At 44.3% G+C, this 24,099-nt stretch overlaps 1 protein-coding gene across 1 annotated transcript; it reads left to right on the top strand.

Moving 5' to 3' along the window:
• The first annotated feature begins 4,830 nt into the window (after window positions 1–4,830).
• jupa (junction plakoglobin a) lies at window positions 4,831–22,685 on the top strand. Its single transcript, XM_076090547.1, has 16 exons — window positions 4,831–4,973; window positions 14,334–14,378; window positions 14,871–15,038; window positions 15,133–15,380; window positions 15,683–15,921; window positions 16,185–16,386; window positions 16,712–16,856; window positions 17,022–17,125; window positions 17,233–17,571; window positions 18,161–18,313; window positions 18,433–18,552; window positions 18,656–18,806; window positions 20,031–20,152; window positions 20,279–20,318; window positions 20,848–20,980; window positions 21,653–22,685. Coding segments are annotated over exons 2-16 (2,172 nt in total). The 5' UTR covers window positions 4,831–4,973; window positions 14,334–14,377; the 3' UTR covers window positions 21,660–22,685.
• Window positions 22,686–24,099: the final 1,414 nt, after the last annotated feature.

The following is a 24,099-nucleotide window of genomic DNA, read 5'->3' as shown; positions in this document are numbered from 1 at the left end:
ACGGTGTTCTTTCAAACATACATCTTTGTTAATGTGTTTTCTATTATAGGTGAAACAGATTCATTGTTCTTCATGCAGGGTAATCATCATGTGCTACACTTTGTGTTTTCCCTTCTGAATATAGTGACTAATGTGTTTACACACAGAGGTGCATTCATTCATTCATATCCCACCTGTGTGGATGAAAGGCGACGTCTTTACTCTAATAGGGGAAATGGTTTCTAATCAAAGTAACTGTGTTCAACAGATCGCTGTAATGTAACAAAAACTATATTTAAAACTCACAACGCCAAGTGCTGATCCTTAGATACACCATCATAGATCAATAGACATAAATAACAAAGACATAAGATCGCCAGTTTAGATCCAAACACAGCTTATTAGCTTCTTCCCGTCTGACCACAAATAAATTGCCTCACAAATAAATTGAAAAGTGTAAATAGAAATGTGGCTTATTGTTAAAAACAAGCAAACAGGACAATTTAACCTGTGATCCCACCCTCCCCTCCTGCACCGTTATGGACATTTCCTCTTCCCGAGTTTGGACAGTTTGAGAAACAAACAACGCGACAGGTGTTCAATGAAACCGTCCGTGACACCACAGCAGCCGGTGAACCGGGAACAGATTCGACTTACATGCTCGTTTCACTCGTGTCCAGTCAAGGTCGTGGCCGCTGTTTAAGTTTCCCTCAGCGAACTCCGAACTCAGCTGTCTGCTCCGCTCCGTGTTCCATTTGGTCATCTTGAAGGCGAGGCATCATGGGACATGTAGTTCTTCTATGACACCCATTTTTTTTTTCAGCCAGTAAATAACTTCTGATCAATTATTTTTGTTGTTTTTAGGGGACTGGACCACTGAGACTGTCTATTAAGTCCACAAAAGAATGCTGTAGTGTTCAGGGTTCCAGTCAGAGATGTCTTACTTATCTTTCTGTATACGAGAGGCTGATGGACTCAGAGGGAAAGGCTCTTTATCAACAACTGGTGACATGCAAAGTATTTTCACACCCTGTTGATATGTATAGTGTCCAATCTGACAGAGTGTGTGACAGGTGATGCTGTAGAATAGACACTATAAGCAGAGGAAGGGCTGCACTGCTAATGAGTAAACAAAGATTAGCCAACATTTAGAAAATACAATACCTGTAACAGATAGAAGTGTTTATGATATACTCACATGTATCAAGCAGATGCACTTGCAACCACCACCAACAACAAGCTTTCCAAGCTTAGCATCTGTCTGATTGTTTAAGTACCATTAAATGAACATCTGTGGTTATTTTCAGCTGCCTCTCTTAATTTATCTTCCTAAACAACATGTGACTGGACCAAACGCCGAGCTATTTTAACCCTGGGAGCCCACCACCAAGCCCGCCTGAGAATGTGCACAGACATGCTGCAGCACCCTCAGACTTTCACACACGGAAACTGACACACGTCTGATCCGACCCCAACAAATGTCTCCGGTGTCTTTGGCCCAATCCCAATGTCCCCCCCCCTAAAGCCTTGAACCCTGAACCCTCAGGGACTTTGCAGGAACGCGCGTCAAAGTCTGTGAGTTTAGAAATTGGGATTGGGCCTTTAAGTGGAATTGCGATGACGTTGTGATTGTGTGGGTCTCTGTCTACCTCCAGTGGTAGAATGGTTGAATGTACAGTTTGTTGTCATTAACATCTGGTTCTAAGATCTCTCGCTCAATTATGTGGTTTTTTTGTGGATATCTTCATTAAATCCTTCATTAAAAATATCTAATTTCGTTTTTTTAATATAAATTTACAATTAGGTTGATACAACTGTCTCATGGAGTAAAACAAGCTGTGTGTACCACAGACTTAAACGCTTCTCTGCATTTGACTAATAAGTAAGAGGACCTTTTTGTTTGCTAGTTCTAAGCTAAACATTTCAACCAGCTTGGACCAGAAGTCCTTGAAGTGTTTCTTCAGTTCCATGAGAGGTGAGCAGACTCCTGAAGACTGTGGGATAAGGTCAAAAGCTCCAGAAGAAGCGAGTAAGTGAACGTTGAGTGGAGTTTGTTTTGACAACTGATGTTTTTAAGATCAAAAATGTGTAGTCAAGCTCAGCGTCTTTCTAGTTTTGGCAAATCCTGCGACTCTTGGACTCAAGTTTTTTGTGCTACTTTATGTCCTTGCTTCTTTTTTACACATGTCTACGTCAGTAAATGCTGCAGCCACTTCAGCATGTGTCTTTATACTCAAAGTACCAGAGTAACTCTCCCGGTACAGGTGGTCAAATGCAGCTCTACTGTCCATTGTCCCAAAACATTCCTCCGTGGTCAGCCAACGCTACAGTATCTGCATAAGGCATGATTAATAATTTACCAGAGTCTCCATCAATCCAGCCAGCTAGTGGTCTGCTCCAGGCGACTTCCTCTCCCAAGGACAATGGGGCCATTTCCTGTGGGGTGAGACACAGAGGACCAGAGAGAGAGAAACAGGCAGTATTGTAAAGCAGGGACATCATATCAGCGTGTCCTGCCCTTGGAGTAAAAGACAGATCCAAGCGTCTGGTGAGATTCATGGTCTGTTTGCAGGTTACAGGGCAAGACCGGACCCAGGGCTGCTCTTCTTTTTAGCCCCGCCCACAGGAGCTTCAGAAAACTGTCTGACTTTGTACACATATCTTTGATCTGATATATTACAGAGACAGAAAGACAACATTAGGAGAACTTCCTACACATTAGCTCATGAGTTTAGGCAAGCAGCCTCTAACGTATTCTCAGTGAGAGAGAATATTTCTACATTCAAAGACGGTTTTATAAAATAAATGGACATTAAAAGCTGAATTAGTGCTTGAAGCCAAAACGCCAGGTGTCTTTGGCAGAGTCAGTATATGAGCTGAAGACCCGCATGTATCCCACTCTTTTAATTCCTGGCTGATTTTCTAAATAAAGAGGCTGCTGTGTTCAGAACAACGGCTCCATTCATGTCACTGCTGCCCTGTCCAGGGATATCTGAGAAAGCCAAAAGAAGTCAAAGACATGCAACATACGAGGGCGAGTGACAGCTCCGAGAGTATGAAGTTATGCAGCTACTGTCCAATTCAACGACCGGTCCAGTAAACATTAAGCCCCTCAAGCAACTCATGATAACCCAAGAATGTTGATTGGGCCTGAAGCTATTTTTAAAGAGAAGGCTGTCAGTCCACACATTCACCCGGACAAATATAATGGCCTATATAACCAGCAGTGGCCCTCCTCTGTCCCTGTCTCTTTCATTCTACGAGGCACAGATGATGACCGTCACAATGGCCACAAAGGAGAGAGCCATGACAGCATGCCCCGTGGCAGGCCGTAGTATACAGCCTGACCTGTCTGCGTGTATCATCCAGTCTGAGTGTGTCACAGGCACATTTCACTGCACCATCAGTATCTAAAGGTGGAGAGATTTCATTTTCCCCACCTGTACACGTCTAAAATGAATCAACAGTGAAACTGATCTTTTGCAGCATGTAGTGTTTTTTAATCACATTATTATTATGAATTTCTTTATTGTACTGTGCACTGACATGGTCACAGTGGTGCTCCGGCACATTCACAGTCAGCCCCCTGCAGGTCTAATGGACAAGTTGGACTAAACCTGGCAGTCACACGTTTTTGGAGCTGATAAAGATTAGTTGATTAATTGAGTATTAGTATCATATTTACAGAAATTTAAATCACAGTCATATTAATACAAATGTTATTGAATCATTTTAAGCAAAAGTTGTGTGACTCCAGTGTGTCCAAATGTTGATATTTGCTTTTCCATAACAGTAAACTAAATATTTCAAGGTTTTGAACTGCTGATTGGAGCGTTTTTAATATGTCAATGATGCAATTAATCAATCAATGATGAATTACAATGATTAATAGGCCGCGTATTGACTGATTAATCAAAAATAATCTGCAGAATGGTCGATATTGAAAGTGATTTGCTAGCAGTCACTTTTATTTTTGTAATTTTACTGACTTTACAGAAGCAACTGGTCAAATTATTAAATGTATTTATAATAAGTATTGCTTAAAAACTATAGATCTATCTGTTCATGTCATACAAATCTCCTGTTATGTCTCCCCTGCTCTCCCTTTCTGCCCCTCCCCACTAACACCTCCAAAGAAACTACTGTCAGACACATTCACAAGAACTCTCACTCTCTCCCTGTAAGCAGCGCGAGGCGTGTTTGTTTCCCGGCTGCAGTGACTCATGCTGTCGTCTGGTTTCGTGTTGTAATCAAGGTGTGGTCACGTCGTCGCACAGGTGCACGAATCGGGTCGTTGTAGTCTGTAACAAAAACGAATGAAAACAAGAGCATAATAACAGTAATTTAATAATATAAGCTGCTCGAGCCACTCAGAATGTTTTATACACTACTTTACACGTAAACTGCGTTGTGTGGTTTACTGCAATTAGACAAATAGGTCTTGTACTCAAAGGTCTGCACTCAACTTTGTATTTTGTTTTTATAGACCTTTCTATAGCCCATATTATTTACAATCATGTAAATGTAGCCTGTAACTGTAAACACATTTAAGACACGATTGACAAAGTCTTAAATGATAAATTGGCTCTTGATAAACCTATTAGTATGGTCCTTTGAGATAATCATCTTTTTATTTATTCACTACAACATAAGGCCACAATAATCAATGTTGCCAAAAGCAATTATTAAGAAGTAAACTTCAATTATCTGTTTATTTGAAGGACAATAAAGGAGTCTGTGACGCTGGGAGCAGTGCGCTGCGCTGCGCTGAGCGGAGGCAGGGTGGGGTCCGGGGGAGGAAGGCGGAGTCTGGGCTGAGGTGACGCTTCTTTTACTCCGGTTTTGTTCAGTGGATTGTCGGCCAGCAGCAGCAGCAGCAGCAGCAGCAGCGGAGAAAGTGGCGTGAAGTGAGGAGAAAAACCGAGAATTGTCCCCTCCAGGAGAACACAACAGTGATCTGGAATAATCTAAAACGCTTCGTTGTGTTTCGACAGGTACGACTCAATGAATGTATATGTTCACTTTCTCCAAACTGCTCAGTGTCTTTGTCACCGACGGGTGTTGTTTTTTTCCTCAGTATTTGTGCGCACAGGAGTCGCTATCCTGCTTTCTCTATTAGCGTGTATGTTCATGTGGGTAAATGTTTGGGCTCATTGTTCATCTCCGCTTACCTGGGTGTGAATCCAGCCTCGTATCTGGAGTTCATTTCCGCATGCCTCAAACTGCCTGCTGTTTCGGAGTGAAGCGCGAGCTCTCCAGGCCCCAAAAGTTTCCTTTCTTGCGTTTAATACATTGTTTCTTTTTTTAACTGTTCAAAGTGTCAAAGGGCCCGTTCTGACTAGTCCTATCGATACTTTTGGCCCCAGTATCGATCAATCAACTTGACGTCACTTGTCAATAGTGTCCTACAGTGTCATTGATGGTGACCAAGTATGCGCGCGCGCACGCGCCTGTGTCTGCGTGGGACAGAGGCAGGTGAAGAGAAAGGGGCTTTCTTTAACCATGAAAACACATTTTCTGTAGAAAGCAAGAGGTTACAGAATGTGTATCGCACGCATAGCATTTTACGGACAATTAGGGTTTAACACGTTGGCAAGATAGCCGGAAAGCGGCTAACTCATTAAATATAAACTTAATTACAACTGAGGCGATTCATTGATTGCCCACAGAAAGTGAAATGGCAGCTATTTTCTATAATCGATTGATAATTTCATAAGTCATTTTTTAAGAATCATCCAATCTCTGATATAAAGTTTTCAGTTAGTTTTATTTGGTCCTCAGCAGAATATAGGCCGTTTGGGTTTGTGAGTGTTTGATGAGGTCAACGACACCGTTTTGTGAAATCTTCATAAACCAACCGTTAATCAAGGAGTTGACCAGCAGATTCATTGACAATTATAAAGTAATTGTTAGTTGCGGCCCTGAATTAAAATGTTTGCGCTCAAACGACAGTAAATACTGCAATGAGCTAATTGGGCATGGGTGAGTAAGATCCCCGTCACACACGCACATCTGTAATGTGCGACATTGACTATTAAATCATATCCCTAAAATGTGTTGTGCTGTTTCTATAGCGCCCATCCACTCCCACACTGCTGCTCATGCCAGCGGTGATGTCTCCAGGTGTTGCCAAATCTTCCATGAGGTCATAACCTTAGTTTGAACATGCTCCAGACTTTACAGGACGGCAGGTTTTCAATCCTGCTTATTGGCCGCATGAGCACACATTTCTTTTATTACATTTCCACGTAAGTGAGGGAGTAAATCCACTGAAATCAGCACCGATTTTAAATTACCTTTTGTCTTATCCGCTTTCTTCTTGTGCGACACTAAATCTGTTGTCGTCTTATTTGAAGTATCAGCAGGTAACGCCATCAAAAAGCACAGAGAATAGTGCTAAACAACTTTTTGCGTCCTACTTGTCCCTAGACCAACGCGTCCAGCTGAGGCGGTTGAATGTGTGTCAGGTTGAATGGGACAGCATGGCCTCCCTGGGTCTGTGTCATCACGTAGTGCAGCAGCAGACAGCACCCTGGTTGGAAAGCTGTTCCTGTCTGCCCTCGGGGAAGAGGGTGGATGGGTGGGGGGACGGCGACAGGGGGCGACGACTTACTGTAGATTTCGCAGCTACAGCTGTGGTGGCACGGTGATAATCTCCCCCCCCCCCCCCCCCCCTTGCTTAATTCCCTGATACTGTCCTACATTAGCAAAGCAAGAGGCCAGGAGATCCTCCAGTATATAAATAGGTCTACACTTTGCAAAGGGAATTACTGTATATGTCGCACATCCTAACCTCTTTGTTTAGCGTAAAGGATTTCTTCTTCTATGGATTCCCTTTCTTGCCTCGTCTCTGCGTCTGTTCAGTGGTGCCCGGCCGAGTACTTTCCAGGGGCTCGGTTACAGCCACTCGTTGTGTGACCCGCTCTGTGTTTGCACACCACCCTGCCTCTGTGTTTTACTGTTCCCATGGAGAAGGGGGCGCAGAGAGATAAAGTTTTCCATTGGCTAAGAAAGGGGTCTTTGTGGCGTAACCGCAAATCTCCACGGGGTCAACTTCCACAGGCTTTAGAGGAAATCTTCATTAGACGATGCCGTCGCCGAACCCCGTAGACACCCAGCACTTCACTATGATCATAAGATAAGATAATCCTTTATTATCATCGTCTCTGACCAAAGAACGTGGCTTCCCTTTTAACCTACGCAGGAACACTAGATTTCCAGAGAAGGGACTAAATCAATCAAGCCAAAAAAATGTTGAGTCTCTCTGTTTAGGATAAATACGGTAATTCTATAATTGGCCGGACTGCCGAAAACATCCATTCATGAAAAACGATTTTTGCTGTCGCCGATGAAAAGTCAAACCAGAAGCTTCTAGCGGAGCACAACGGTTTAATGCTGAGCAAGTAAGGCTGGCACTGCCCAGCTGAACCCTCACCATGACCGTCACTGGAATGAATAATTTACCTTCAACAGTTCTCTTGGTTGGATAAAACAAGGACAGTAAAGTGTCCCTTACTTAAAATGTCAAAGGCCTAATGGCTGTTTCTTCCCATCACACGCACTTAGGAGCTATAGGAATGTCTGCCAAGTTCCAAGTCAACGCCTTTCAAAGACAGCCATGCTTCAGTCCGACAGCACGCTGGAAATAGCTGAACCCTACTGTTTTCTTCATGAATACATTACCTCTGATCATTACTGACTGCGTATCCATGCACGCAGGGAGGGAGGACACTAGATTGCAGCACTGACTCAAAAGACAGTTTTCACAGTTGGGTGCATTGGCTGAGTTCTACTTCTCAGCATAGTGACTCTGATGAGTCCTGTGGCGTCTGTTTTTCCTCCTCCCTGTCCCTTAATCACGCTGCTGTGAGAGATTGAGGAATGTGATGACAGCAAGGGTGTGGTTGCAACGGAAAGTTGTTAGATGTGCAACATGAAGAACATCAACATCTCACAAGGAAGTTATTTGTGCATATGGCCAATCACTGTTGCGTGAAAATCTCATAACTCAGTTTTTTTGATTGTTTTCTTTTGAAGGATTTTTAAGCTCTCCTGCGTTGATAAAGTTGTGCAACCCTGCGGCCTGTGCATACTTTACAAAACACTGGATAAACGGAAAAATGCATGGGGGGGGGGGGTTTCAGACAATCAGGGCTGTTCCTCCTCCTTCTCCATGTCTTCTTTGTTCCTTAAATGTTGACATTTTGGCGGTTAATAAAACAAATGCCAGGACTGTTTTCAGAATAAGTCACTACCTTTTTTTTATAATGCTATTTTTCACTCTTAAAATATTCAGGTTTTTTCTTTTGTTTTGTTTTCTTAAAGAACAAACTGAACTTGAACTGGTTCCAGCAGAGCGTTTTTATTCTTTAAGGTCCCTTTAGACTTTTGCCCTGCTCTCCAAAGCACCCCCTCTCTCTCCCTCGTGCCTCTAATCTCCCTGAAAAATTAATCATCTGTCACATCGCCTCAGTGCTCAGCCGCACACCGATGCGTGGCAGTTCAAGAAAAAAAAAAAAAAATAACTCCCCGTCAGGCCTTTTAAAACAGGCTGCAGAACAGATGCAGCCACCAAAGTTGGCCAGTGAACACACGGAGACATCTTGATGTGCTTCAGTCTTTTTGGTCGCGTCCAGTGGGGACACTTGAAACCCGGTTTCCTTTTCACTGTGACTGCAGTCGGTGGGACAATGTGGCCAATCTTGTCCTCTCTCTACCCCAAACAAAGTAACACAGAGGCTCTCTGTGCCGTATCACAGACTTGGTTCATCCTCTTCCTTCCTACCGCCAACTAAACAACATGGAGAGGAGCACATCCTGCTTACTGTAGTCCAAAGACACAATCTTTTTTTTCAAGCAACTGGCCTTCAGCTGTTCAAATACTGGATTTAGTTTTCTAGAAAGTAGAATACAATCCAGCCATATCTTGATGATTATGGAAGACAATCTTTGGACATTCTGTGTTTATTTCGCTCGATGCGATTGACAGTGTGGTTAACTTTGTGGGCCTTTTCAAATGAGGGTTTATTGTCACACGGGTACACCCCCTTTTGTACTCATTCCCTCCTCCTCCGTCAGCTTTGTGTAATCTGATCCTGCTCTGCACTAAGGCACCTCCTCCGAGACGGCTCACATTTCCTTTTGATTCACAGCGAGATCCCACAGGGAGTAAACAAGCAGTTTCCAGCCACCACCATACTGCATCCACTGGCGTAATTCAACTCATTAAAGTAGCTGCAGTGAATCAACTGACAGATCTAAGGCCATTATCCATTCTGCTGCTTACTTTCTTCATTGGCATGCTGACTGTGGTTGACTGTTGTTGGGAATGTTTCCAGTTCAGGCAAAGAAGGGGAGTGCACTGTGCTGCATCGGCCACATTTAGACAGTCGGTTTGTGTGTTGCTCAAGTGCTCACCAGCAGTATCTCATTGTCTGTCCTGTCCTCCGTGGGGCTCTTGGCGTGCTGGCGTTGCTATGGTCTGGATTTTATCATCTGCCTGTTACAGTCAATTGACGAAGTGCTCTGGCTCCAAAATGTGAACGTGAAGTTGTGTTCTCCCTGAACTCGGTGCATGACGCGACAACAGCCGGCAGCAGTTTTTGTCACCATGGTTTTGCGTCTAAAAGTATGAAGAAACAGTTGTGAAAGTACAGCAACTGGCCCTCTCTGTCCAGACGGCCCAGCAGTTGGCGAGTCAGATAATGTTGACCACCACTTCCTGTCACCCACCACAATAAATCCATTAGCTGTGCACCACTTCACATCCTCTCTTATTGATTTCTAACAAACAACCAGCCCGTTAGCCCCTGCTGCCTCCATTACAGTGCCATAACGGCTATCGTTGGACGAGTGTGTGTGGGGACCAGGAAGGTTGGCGGGGGGGGGGGGGGTGTTGAGCTGTATCCCATTGGGACAGCTGAACCCCGGACGCAGAGAGCACAATGTCAACTGCTTGCCTGTCTGCTCTGCTGGCCATTTACTGTGTCGGGAGGATTGTGCTGTGAGTGCAGGGTGATGTGTTAAAGGCATCTGGGAAATGGTCTATAGTGAAGAGGAGTGTGAGTCGCATGTCAGGGGACATGCATGTGAAAGGCTGCGTGTGCAGAGCCGACATGTCAAACAGTTGATCTGTGCAGATGGTGCAGCACGATTTACAGATGTGTGGAAACATAATCTGCTTTATTTGCATTTCAGCCTAAACATGACATTAGCAAGCTTGTTAGAAGTCACAGAGCACCAGATGAGGTTTCTACGACAAAGCTGCGATGTTCTGACAACCATCAGACTTTGCAATTAACATAAACAAAAGATAAATGTGTTTGTTTGTTTTTCGAGACGTGAATTAAAGGGATAGATTGACATTTTTCTTGCCGAGAGTTAACTGATTGAGGTCGGTCTCATGTCTGTGCGATAAACAGGAAGTTAGTTTAGTTTATTGTAAAAAAGACTGGTTGTAGTTGTGCAGGAGGTTATGTGTTTGTTACATTTGATAGTCTTTAGAGTTACTGCACTTGTAGATGTAGCTTGTCATCTTTGGACAGAGCCAGGCTACCTCCTGTTTCAAGTCTTTATGCTAAGCTAACTGGCTGCTTGCTCTCGTTTCATACTTAATTGACAGACATGAGGGTGGTATCTCATCTAACTGTTGGCAAGAAGGCGAATAAGCGTGTTTCCAAAAATATCAAACTATGACTTAACACTAATTTGGCAAGCGTCATCTTCTCAAGCAGGCATGTAAAAGCCCAAAAGAGCACACGGCACACGCTTGGTGACATGTTATTTGCACCGCTGGATGCCAAACAGGCATGAGCCTGAACAAGAAATCACTGCAAACTCTGAAATGTACATTAGGAGCCTCTCTGGAATACCACCAGAGTACATCTCCAGCCCCCTGGGCCTCTTCTCTGACCTGATTCATTCCTGCTGTGATACAAAGAGGAGCTTAGGCCAGCCGAGTCAAAAATCTGGAGCGCTGGAATGTTTTCCCGTTCGATACTGAGTTTGTCACATGCCGTGTTAATTAAGACGATGATTTAATGCGGAGAATAAAGTGTCAGTTTAGCCCCTTTAGCAATAAGGTGTATTCAGCCTCACCCAGTTCACGCTGTGCTGCCACACCCTTATACAGAGCCGGTCACTGCTGGGGAGACACACCCTGTCAAATATGCCTGTGTGGGGGGGGGGGGGGGGGGATTACTAATCTATTGTCTCAGCAGCCATACCCTCTATGTGTCTGTTAGTTTCAGCCATGTATGAGTGAGTCACTGAGAAGCTTCGAATAGTTTAAAAGAGTGAACGATGTGTGCACTTTTCAGCACAAGATTAGCCCGTGGACACCGGACTGAATTCACTACGACAGTGTGGAATGTCACACCAGCGTTTCACTATCGGGTGCTGAACAGTATCTGTTGCAACTCGTTCACCGATACGCAGTCCTTGTTTTTACAGTGCAGGGGTTGTCGCCTGAATGAAGTCATCCACAGAGGCTGTTGCTTCACAAGATGGCAGGAAGTGATGGGTGCGAGATGTAGCTGTCTTGAGTAAAACGTGTGGCCTCCGTGTTCTGTTTGTGTGGATGGGATGGATGACGGTAAAGACGATGGTGGAGCAAGGTACACCGAGAGTGAAAGGATGCATCACTCATTAACTGGAAGAGAGCAAAGTCCAGTCAGAAGTACACAATGCAACCAACGGCTTTCACTCGGCAATGACCAACGGGGGAGGGATCGGCAGATAAGCAATCACCATAATATAAAAAAAATAAATGTTTAATGTTTTGTTTTTTTGCTTGGCTTTAATTTTTACTTTGCGACATGTTTTAAATCTAAACTTTGGTTTTCTTGGCTTGGACCACAGTCAACAAACAAATTAATGGGAACCCGAGAAAGGAAACCGCACTTATCAGCACACAAGCGAGCGTAGCTTCAAACATCAGATGGGTCGCTGGATAAAACCCCCACAGTGCCGGAGCAGGGTTTAGGTAACCTAGGAGATACGCGGGGCGTGTCGCAACAGTTGGCTGAACCCGCTGCCTCGCCCAGGAAGACAAAGACTACACAAACACGGTCCCTGATTTACAGAGAACAGGAAAGTTGTGTGGACACGCTGAGTTCTGCTTAAAACAAAAAGTCAAACGGGCTTTGTTTTGTACCTGTTGTATCTCTGCCTCCAGCAGTGGATCAATCAAATGTTTTTGAATTATTTTTTTTCAAGACTTTGGTAATAGACGGAACTTAAATCTGGGGTCTGTCAGATGTTTTGCCATATTGATCAATGGGTAGATAGTCAGGCGTTGCCTACCATCTTGACTGAGCAGCCCTCGTTTAAAAAAAAAAGGCCACATCCTCAGTTAGAACGGTAGGAATACACGGGGATTGTAAGCATAGTTTCTGTCCCGTGAGTCAGTGCAGTAAGTGTAAGGCAGCGTGTAGCTGCAAGCACAGACGGTCCTCAGGGCACTGGTCCTGCAGGATCTTGTGCCAGACCGACTACGGCTGAAACTCACTGAGCTGCTGCTCCCATGGGACGGTGAGATAGAGGGGTGTGTTGGGACCTTTACAAGAACATCAGGTTCAGGTGAACGCATTGTGGGGACAAGCGGGGACTTGCATGTGAGTTACCAGCCCATTAAAGTCAAGACACAAAACTGAGGACAGATTAATGAAGAACATGCCGTATACACACACACACACACACTCTGTTGTCAGATTTTTGTCATCATACAAACTTTAATGGAAAACAAAACCTCTTGCGGAAGTTACACTGATGCACAACTATGTACACAGTATGATGCCTGGGCAAGAAAAAGGGGGCCGAGGGGCTGAAACATAACCTGACACATCCTTATGCAAAGCCGGGGGGCAAAAAGACGAGGAAGGGGTGCTTTACACCATGAACAGCTCCGGTATCAAAGGCAGAGAGACGCAGTAGATCAGCTTTGCACAAATTCCTTTCCTTCAAACCCATCAATCAACTCTGCAGCACTCACTAGATTGTGAAGTTGTGAGAGTATGAATGTGTTGCGTGAATTTGAATGTAAGCAGAGGTAAAGGTGGTCATTTAGGGGTTTATTATAGCTCACTTTGTGCCGACACAGCGACTTTCAGCCCGACTTGTTTTATTAGTTGTAAAGACGGAAGATAACATGGAATCATGTTAAGAGCTATAACCAGATGTCAATGGCAATATGTTTCAGTCTAATCCTTTATCTGTTGACCAGAAGTGCATCTACAGAGCCTGCAGGGATCAGCAACCACACTCTTACACGTACAGCACACAAAAGCACAATGCGCTCTGCAAAGAATCCTGTCAGTAACCGTCAAACATCTGAGAACACTTTTGACCTACACAGTGAACGCATTGTGTCGGTCGTATGTCGGTTAACTGCAGATTTTTCAGTGAGGGTTTCTGTGGTGGAGCTGCAGACGCGCGGAGATGGAAAACATCCATGCATAGTCTGACAGTGGCCATCACATTTAGTTACAGTTGGAGCATTTCATGAATATTCAATCTAATATTTGAGACGTATTATTGTTTTGACAGGAAGTAATTACATGCTCGCTTTATCTTCATAAATAATTGTGAGAGATTTCTGTGATTCACATGTACAACCCAGCCATGTTCAAGCACAGTACACCAGTGTACACATGTTTTACTATGAGATACAGTAAGATGATTGAGAATACCTCAGTAAATGTAGCGAGATGATTTATTGTTATCATAATGTAGGAGGTGGAGAGCAAACTTGCACAAGTAGTAACAAGTAGCATGGCAGTTACGCAATCTGGAGCCCCGATAAGATAAAGATGGCCGACTACTAGAAACATATTTAATGAGACCCGGAAGGCAAGTAGGTCTTAGTAGTTGAAATAAGAAAAAGTCCAGTCAAGTAGCAGGCGTTTTTTTTTTTTTTTTGAAGAGGTGTAGTGTGTGAAAATAAATAAGTATGCTCACTGTCTGCACACACACACACATTCCCCCAGTGGTGTCGAAACCTGACGAGCAGGTTGCTGATTGCCATGCGTCAGCAGCAGACTGCTCCCATGGCGGTATGGGCGGAGGCCCAGGGTGAAAGGTCACTTGTGCGGGCTAGCATTCCTGACTTACAGCTGTCTCTTTGCCCTCCCTCCCCCCATGAGCCTCTGCTGCTGCTCTGTGTTGTCATTTTCCGGCCAGGGTGCACGGCTGTGAGGGGTGGGGGGGGCGTCATCTTGTGAACTGTCATACTCTGGTTGCATATAAAAACTGAGCAGACGCCTCCCTGGAATATTAATTCATGTTGTGAAGTTTATCGCCATCATTATAGCGGAAGACATGTTGGAAATCTTGACTTTGTTTTGTGTTTTTTTTAGGTCCATCGTTGTTTTGATAACCGGAGGCAAGGATAGCAATACAAAGTAAGTCATTCACAATTCAGCTCTTGTTTTTAAATGTATTTCACTATCATATTCTATTTACTCTTGCTACAAACTATTTTACAAATATAGTGATTTTTATGTTGTTTTTTTACTTGTATTGGTTGTATTTGGTAGGGACGGTGCACATTAATAAATCATCACTGTAAATGCGCCAGTTAACCAAGAGGCTATTTTTCATCTGTAGTCCAGTGTGTGTTGATTTCATTTTTTTAGCTTCTGCATTTTCAAGTTCACTTTTGTATTTATCACCTCATTCAGCAGTACTTTTAAAGGAGACTGTTTATATGATCATTACCTTCCTACTTCCAACAATGTGTTGGCTATGTTGCGTAACAACTAAAGGTTACTTCCGTAAAAGGGTTCCTCTTTTACGTGGCATAGAAGTAAAACACTGGTCCACTGGCAACTTGTTAATAAATCACTTTGGTCCGACGTTTGACTTCTCATAATTCCTCTGTTCGTGCTTGGCAGTGGCTGACATCGACAGCGGCATGGTGAAGGTGGAAAAGTGGCAGGATACGATGTATGGCCTCGACTCGGGCATCCAGTCTGGAGCCACCACAGTCAGAGACGATGACGGCGACTTCACCACCTCCAAGCACTACACCAGGACCACCACCGTCACAACGGAACATCCTGGTAAGACGACGAGCACCGGCCAAACCAACCAACGTGCATACACTGTAGGCCTTGCCTTTTATTACATGTGGCCTGTGATCTCATTTCTCTGTAGACCTGGATGCCCACTCCACCAGGGCCCAGCGGGTGCGGGCCGCGATGTTCCCAGAGACGCTGGAGACAACCACCACATTCACGTCAACTCAGTTGGACGCGTCCCAGATGACCAACGTCCAGCGGTTGGCAGAGCCCTCCCAGATGCTCAAGACCGCCATCGTCCATCTGATCAACTACCAGGACGATGCAGAGCTGGCCACGCGCGCCGTGCCTGAGCTCACCAAACTGCTCAACGATGAAGACCAGGTGATGAACGCAGAATCGATGTCCGCGCACACAAACACACAGTCTGGAATTAGTGCCGTATTTTGGTCAATACAAGGGTCTTATGAGATAATTATATTGACTTGAATAGCTTGTTCGAAAGTGCTGCTTTTCCATGTTTAATGTCATTTGAACACTTGTACGGACATGTTTGAAGCTGCCACTTGAACATCCTAAATACCACACTCTGCTATAGAAGTAGCATTAAAACCAGGTAGTCACTTTCATGTGTGTATAATATATAATTTTCCACCAGTAAAACTGAACTCTTCTTCTCTCCTCAGGTGGTGGTCGGCAAGGCAGCACAGATTGTCAACCAGCTTACCAAAAAGGAGGCGTCCCGGCGTGCGCTGATGCAGTCCCCTCAGATGGTGGCGGCGGTGGTGCGGGCGATGCAGAACACGAGCGACATGGAGACGGCGCGGGCCACGGCCAGCATCCTCCACAACCTGTCCCACCAGAGAGAGGGCCTGCTCGCCATCTTCAAGTCTGGAGGCATCCCCGCTTTGGTCCGCATGCTCAGGTACAGACGGGGAGAAAGAGAGAAGACGTTATTTGACTTCAGCCACTTAGGACTTTGATGCTTGTTGTTTGCATTTGTTGGGGAAATGGAATCTTTCTTATATGTAGGTATGAAAGGGAAAATATACACGTCTTAGAAAACAGAAGAATTACTCAATCACTCGTGATATTTGAATCTAACAGTGAGGACGTTTTCCATTAATGTATGGCAACCGTTTGTGCCGTTAGTTTGTGATCCACCCGTAACCTGTTTCTCTCCCACAGTTCTCCCATGGAGTCCGTGCTCTTCTACGCCATCACCACGCTCCACAACCTGCTGCTGCACCAGGAAGGAGCTAAGATGGCCGTTCGTCTGGCTGACGGCCTGCAGAAGATGGTTCCCCTGCTGAAGAAGAGCAACCCCAAGTTCCTGGCCATCACCACAGACTGTCTGCAGCTGCTGTCTTATGGCAACCAGGAGAGCAAGGTTTGTGTGCAATTGTCAGTACATGTAATCCAATGACTGGTACACTTCATACCAGTACTGTAATTTGAGTCGTGCTTGTGTTTACATGCGTTTTGTTTTGGGTGTGGCATGTGAACAGGTTTGTTCAGGTGCTGGCACAATGAGGGTATGGGTGTGGTTAGTTGTTGAATGGTAAAATGGTTGAGGATTAACTGGTGTTGCTCTGCCGGGACATGTTGCAGCGTTGTAAGATTTGTTTATTGTAAACCGTTCCTTTACAAGTGTTAAACAGTTATTTTCACGCCATCAGCACTTTGTATACTCACACAGTCTGTCTCTTTCACAGCTGATCATCCTTTCCAACGCGGGTCCAGAGGGTCTCGTTCACATCATGAGAAACTACAGCTATGAGAAGCTGCTGTGGACCACAAGCCGTGTGCTCAAAGTCCTCTCGGTGTGCCCCAGCAACAAGCTCGCCATTGTAGAGGCTGGTATGTAATGCATGTTCTCTCTCTGTGTGTGTGTGTTTGTGTGTGTGTTTAAGGTAGTCCTACAGGTGTGTCAGCCTGAGCTGTGGCTATTGGCTTCTTGTTAACCGCAGCGCTACGTGACAGCACAATCACTGAGATGTTGAGTGATCTGGCTTCTCTCTGCAGGTGGGATGCAGGCTCTGGGTCAACACCTCACAGGCTCCAGCCAGCGTCTGATGCAGAACTGTCTGTGGACACTCAGGAACCTGTCTGATGCTGCCACCAAGCAGGTCTGCGTCCACACTCGCCTTCGCCCTTTTCTTCTCCTCTTCTTGAAAATCTGTTCATTCCTCATAATTGAGGAACGTTTCTGAAATCTGTCTCTTCCGGTTTCCAGGAGGGTATGGACAGCCTCCTGCAGGTGCTGGTGGGCCTGCTCAGTTCGGACGACCTCAACATGCTCACTTGCTCCACCGGCATCCTGTCGAATCTCACGTGCAACAACGCCTACAATAAAACTCTGGTCACCCAGGGCAATGGTATAGAGGCGCTGATCCACGCCATATTGCGTGCCAGTGAGAAGGAGGATGTGACTGAGCCTGCCGTTTGCGCTCTGCGCCACCTGACATCGCGCCACCAGCAGGCTGAGATGGGGCAGAATGCTGTGAGGAAACACTACGGCATCCCCGCCATCGTCAAGCTGCTCAACCAACCCTACTACTGGCCCGTCATCAAGGTAGAGACAAGGGAAGGATGGAGGGGATAGAACGGGCTCAAATGAGGGTCGATACGATTTTAAAGTTTAAAACTATAATGATTAACCTCATTTTTCATGCATGTTTTTTTCCTCACTGGTTTGCAAAGACTGATATGCAACCACAGGGTTTTTTTACCCTTGTCTGAGCCCATAGCTTAGTCTAGAAAGGGGAAGTGAGTGTTTCTCTACTTTGATGGGTTTTACGGAAGATGAAAAGAAAGCAGCCCACTGAGCAATTGATGTCATTTCAGCATTGCCTATATGCTTTAGCTCTGATGTAGAGCTAGAGTAAACTTATTTTCAACGTCAAATTGCTCCGTGAGAGGGGTTGACTGAAAGCAGGTGGTTTGAGGGAACATAAGATGAGGATTGTGGTAGATGGTGAGCTGGTCCTGCAGAAAGTCTCAATCAACCTGAAGGAGCGCGAACAGTCATGACAGCAGGAACAGTATGTTGTACAAGACCAGGCTTTATGGGGGAGGAAAATATTCAAGTTTTTGTTTTACTTGCTTACAAGTAACAGGGAACAGTATCATGACATTATCTTGTTCCTCTCTCCTGCCTTAAGGCTGTGGTTGGCCTGATCCGCAACCTGGCGCTGTGCCCGGAGAACCAGGCCCCTCTGAGGGACGCTGGAGCGATCCCGCGTCTGGTCAACCTGCTGCTCAAAGCCCACCAAGACGCCCAGAAACATGGTTCATCCTCCCAACAGACATACCAGGTACGTGCTTGTGGTTACCGATTTAAGTACGTGTGGGTTTTAGGGATTGTGGAAATTAGTAGTTGTGAATTATTTCTGTATCCCTGCGTAACGTTTCTTCTCTTCATCGTGCTCTTCAGGATGGAGTGAGGATGGAGGAGATTGTGGAGGGCTCCACGGGGGCTCTGCACATCCTGGCAAGAGATCCCATCAACAGAGCAGAGATCGCCAACCTGCAGACCATCCCTCTGTTTGTTCAGGTAGCAGAGGAAACTGAAGCTCTCTCACGTCTCTCACTTAATGATTTAATTTCCTTGTGTTTGTTTATATTATGTTCTTCATTTCTTTCCTCCCTCTCTCCAGCTCCTCTACTCTCCAGTGGACAACGTGAAGCGCGTGGCAGCGGGCGTCCTGTGCGAGCTGGCCCTGGACAAACAGTCAGCAGAGCTCATCGACAGCGAGGGAGCGTCCGCTCCGCTGATGGACCTGCTGCATTCCAACAACGAGGGCATTGGTAGGACACCCGGATAATGCACCGCAGTTAGCTCACCGTAATGTAGCATTCAGTCATTGGTGGAAGGGAACAAAGGCAATGCGCTCAAGTGCTGTACTTACTGTAAGTGCAGTTTCCAAGTACTTCCCTCGACATAACCATGTCCATTTTGTGAGACGGTATACTTTTACTCCCCTGCATTTCATATAGTACTGTCATATAGTGAAAACCAATTTTTTTTGGGGTGGGGGTGTGTGAGTGTGAGTTAAGGAGTCTCACAGCCAGAGGAAAGAAGCTGTTTTGAAGTCTGGTGGTTCTGGTGGATACTTCTGAATCTCTTTCCAGACGGCAGCAGGGTGAACAGGTTGTGGCTGGGTGGGTTTTGTCTTTTAATATCCCTTTAGCTCGTCCCAGGCTCCTCTTCTCACCAATATCACTGATGCTCAGTAGACTGGTGCCAATGATGTTCTGGGTGGTTTTAACCAGCTGTAGAGCCCTCCTGTCCTTTGCCGTACACGTCCCATGCCAGTTTGTAATGTTTGCTGTCGGGATGCTTTCTATTGCTCCGCTGTAAAAGTTGACAAGAACTTGGCACGAGAATTTTGCCTGGTGAAGACAGCCGTTCATGGGCCGTCTTCACCAGGATGGAGATGTTTGATTTAGCGTGGTATCGACCTTCATATCTAACTCTCGGCAAGAAAGTGAGAGTATTTCCCCTGATATCGAACTATTCTTTGAAGTAAAGTAAATTTTTTTATTTATTTTTTTCCTCGTGTCCATTTGTTGGTCACATTGAGGGAAAAATGTTCAAATTGGCTTTTAAGCAAGTGTTGTCAGAACTTAAAGTACTTAAACCATCAGTCTTAGCTACTTACAAGAATGTGTTTTATATTACATTTACATGTGGAAGTAGCACGTCTGAATTAGACAAGGCTCACACACACGCACACACATGTTAATGCTGTCAAAGCTTTATAACTGATGCTGTTTATGCACTACACCCATAATGCATCAGCGAGTACCTGATGATGTACTACCTGAATACCCACAAGTCACTTATGCAGTAATCGAGATGAGCACTAAAATGATTTTGCTGTTAATTTGTTTAAAACCGTTAACCTCTGGTGCATCAGAGTCAATTGTGGATTTGTTTCTTTTTGAATACACCCACACTAATATATTATTGTTAAAAAGAGAGGAAGGCTTTTGTCCATCGCTGAATGTGTCCTGATTCTTCCCCCTCAGCTACTTACGCTGCAGCTGTGCTCTTCCGCATCTCCGAGGATAAGAACTCAGACTACAAGAAGCGGGTGTCTGTGGAGCTGACGCACTCTCTGTTCAAAAACGACCCCACTTCCTGGGAGATGGTGAGTGTCTGGCGCCCTCCATTGCCAGGATTATATCATCTTTAATAATGCTCTAAGGACTAACAAACAAACCGTCTATTCAAGTGTTGACTTTATTTGACCTGTCCCCTCTCGTGAACTCTGCAGGCCCACAACAGCATCCCCATGGAAGGACCCTATCCAGATGGTGAGTAACTGTCTAAAATGTGCACATGCGGCACATTCCTCAGCACTGGGTCAGTCCACCACAAATACTGTAATCTGCTCACAGGTCTCCTCCCTGCTGCAGCCGACAGATTCCATTTACTATAATCATCTGGTTGCAAAATGTATAGTTTCACTTTAGGCTTTCCATTAATACATCGCTACCTGAACCTCATTGAAAAGTCTCAAAGGTTTTCTCCCCATCGATCTCCTTCCTGGTGTGTCCTTATCTGTTTTCATCTTTCTCTTACTTCCCGTCCTTTTCCTCTCTCGACGTTTCTCCTTCTTTGGTATTTTCCTTCTTCTCTCAGAGCAGAGAGACTCGACGTCTCTTCTCTCTATCATCACTGCACTCCAAAAATGTTAAATGATGTTCCACTAGCTTGTACAATTATCTGTGCTGCTGTTCCTACTGTCATGACCGCAGCATTAGCCGAGTTAGGCTGAGACTAAGCTGAATGTCAGACGATCTGTTAGTCCAGTGTGTAACCAGTAAAAACAACCTCTTGCAGAGCTGGATGCTGGCTTCCCAGGCTACACTATGCAGGGAGGGTATGCAGCTGACGGCTTGCCCATGGACGGAGTCATGATGCAGGATGACTTCCACGGCAGCATGACCTACGACAGACCACCCTATGATTATCAGTAAGATAGATTAAACTACATTTAATGAGATGAAACGCATGAATCAAAATATCACTTTGTTTTCAGAACCTGTTGCTTTTGTTATTATTTGTAAGAACTTTAAGAAAAGAGCCAGAAAAAATGATTCTGTTTGAATTGTAACAAATGATTGAGGCTGAAGTGGTGGGCTGCATTATTGGTTTTGAATACATGAACATTTAAATCGGACCAAAATGATTTCAACAGCATGTCGACAAAAAGAGTAGGAGTTATGTATATCTGCTAAGAGGAAATTAACTTATTTGACCTTAACAGGAAACCAAGATATTACTTTGTCTTGTGAGTTTCAGTAGAATTTACCACAAGGAGTCTTTTTTTTTTTTTTTTTTTTTTGGTCTATGTTGATGCCATTCAAAAGCAACACAGATATGTAATTCTTCTTCTGCCAAAACATAAGAGCGTGATCCCGACTGGTGTGGGGAAGGATGCTTCTGTCAGAGCTCCTCTCACTGGTTTGAAGTGGGTGGGGAACTTTGAACTTTGGCTGAATATGTTGCGGTTGTGTTTAAGCCCATCGCTGATAGTAAGAAGCTTGAGTAAGAAAGTAGGTTGTCGGGGCCTTTTCAAAGTCTGATATTTCTTTCCTACAACATAATAACTTTAATCTGATTTTTCTTTTTCCTCTTCATAAAGACCCTGAGGAGACAGATGTGGAAACGGAAGCGGTGGAGCTGATATGGAACGTACTGGGACAAAGAAGAGAATAAAGGTGTCGGCAGAGATTATTCCCTCTGCTCTCAGCCTGATGTAATATATGCAATTATCGCGGAGTACGGGACTCGTAATCTTAACAGGGCTCAACTGTGTTTTAAAGCATAATTTTGCTGATTATAACTTTGACGATGCTTGTAGGTTTCTGTTAGAGAACCTTTTTTAAAGTGTGTGTGTGTGTGTGTGTGTGCACGCATGTGAGTATGTGTGGGAGTGTGACTGTGTTTATGCTTTTGGGTGGGTATTCTATGCCAAAGAGATTTTATTTTGTGATGATAATCGTGTAGCTTCCTCATTGTCTTTTCTTTCTTTCTGTCTTTTTTTTTTTTTTTTTTTTTAAGAAAAAGGAAAACACAATGAGAGTAATAGTTGAAAACACTGCCAGAGGCTCGACGTGCACCGGCTCACCGCTCTGCTTCTTCCTTAACGCCTTTGTAACAGTCACTGCTGTCTACTATGTAGTTTTGACACCATATATAAAGTCAACTTTCTTCCGCTGTGACGCAACTAATCCAGTAGGCGTGAGCAAACTAGGAGGTGGCGGTCTTTGACAGACCCCTGAGAGAGCAGTGTAGGGCTGCCCCCCCCAAATGTAATCACCTGTAGGTGAACAAGATGGTTGTTTGTTTTCAGGAATTGTGGCTAATCTTTTATAAGTTATTCGCAGAGAAAGATTCCCAACCACGATATCAACAAAGATGTCTTTTTGTTATGAATATAATTTAGAGAAAAGATTGTATGTGTAATCATTTCCAGGAGAACAGCAACAACATGGATACAGAGGTTTTGCAGATGTTTTCAACAGACTGGTTCATTAGTCAAGAGGTGTGATGCTGTATAGTTGGGACGGCCCTACAGCTGGAGCAAACTACTGACAGGGAAATTTGTCTTTCTACTTAATAAGAGTTTTTACTGAAATTTTGTTTAATAAAAATAAAGGATATATTAAACCCAACATGGTGTCCATGTTTGAACTGATTTACCTGTTATCTGATTTTGGAAGCTATAATTAAATGTTTCATATGTTGTGGATCTGATCTGCTGTTCCTTTGGTATTCTTACATCCAGCATTATTCATCATACATCAGTTTTATTCTGTCTTTATCGTGAATAATAGTGTCTATAAAGGAATATATTTTATTTATTTTTATTTTTATTTTATTTTTTACACCTGAAGAAAAATATTGAACCATTTAGTTTGTTCAAATTCTTCACCCAATGACTAGTTCAGGATTGAGTGATTTATTTTAAATAAGCGCAGCACACACTAAGGGGACTGCATCGACAGGCTAATTAATTGGAGCTCTCGCTGCTGCTCTCTTGTGAAATAACTCCTTTCATTACTCACCATTCACGGTCTTCAACACGCACGAATCCATAACTATAGTCCATAAATCTCCATACGGCTAAACCGTTTACCATAACACAGTTCACCAAACGTGGCGGTCAATTAGCTGAAAACACCTGTCACCTGAGTGAAAGTTCTCACCTCTATTGTACGACGACTCAAAGCACAAGAGAGACACCTACTGGACTGTTTGTGGCCTTCAGGGTCGCATCACATCTGTCCGAAGCAGCTGGAACGGCTTCATTTCACTTTCCTGATTTGACAAATCAAACTTTCACACAAAACCATAGAAATGCAGAAATTGTTAAATGGCTGTTGTATTGGAACCCAATTTGGTGAATATGCGGTTTCTCCTGTAACATTTTTGGAGACGAGTGGAATGTTATGTCAATTTTAAAAATCAGAAGTTGCGAGGGAGGTCAGTTCACCTGCAGTGATTCTACTTTGTCTAAGTCATTATGGTGTTTCTAGTCTTTCCTCTAATAGATGTTAAAACTCAGTTCAAAGCATCATGCTCGTCTCCGTCACTGCCTCCCTCTGCCGCTGTGTATTCTGATGTTTGCTTTGGATTCAAATGATTGATTCTCTCTCTCTCGCTCTTTTTTGGTTCATTACATTTTGCAAAAGTGAAAACTATAAAATGACCTCCGAAAACCTGTAACAAAAAGAAGTCAAGGACTGTCTGTTAGTGGATGTAATATTCCCCCTTTTGCATAGCAACTGTTTTATTCATCTTCCTCATCGCCGTTGTTACCACGTCCGTATAGAAAATATGTCAACAGTTAAATGAAGCATATCAATGGCCAATCAAAACAGACACATCATGCAGACACAATATCCAGTATTATAGTAAATGTGAGTGGTGGGCTCCGTGAGGACCAAATTGACAACATGTTACTTTTAAGATTATTGCTCGGGTTTGAACTTCCTCCCTTCATCAGAGCCGTCCTTCATCGACGCACATCTGTGAGTTTAGACAGTGAGTGAAACTCTACAACATTCTCAGCATTGTTCAGCTCGC

Source organism: Anarhichas minor, unplaced genomic scaffold, assembly GCF_050575085.1.
Source record: "Anarhichas minor isolate MPS153535 unplaced genomic scaffold, ASM5057508v1 ptg000012l, whole genome shotgun sequence".
In the NCBI taxonomy this organism is placed as follows: domain Eukaryota; kingdom Metazoa; phylum Chordata; class Actinopteri; order Perciformes; family Anarhichadidae; genus Anarhichas; species Anarhichas minor.
This window is presented reverse-complemented; position numbering and strand designations above follow the sequence as displayed.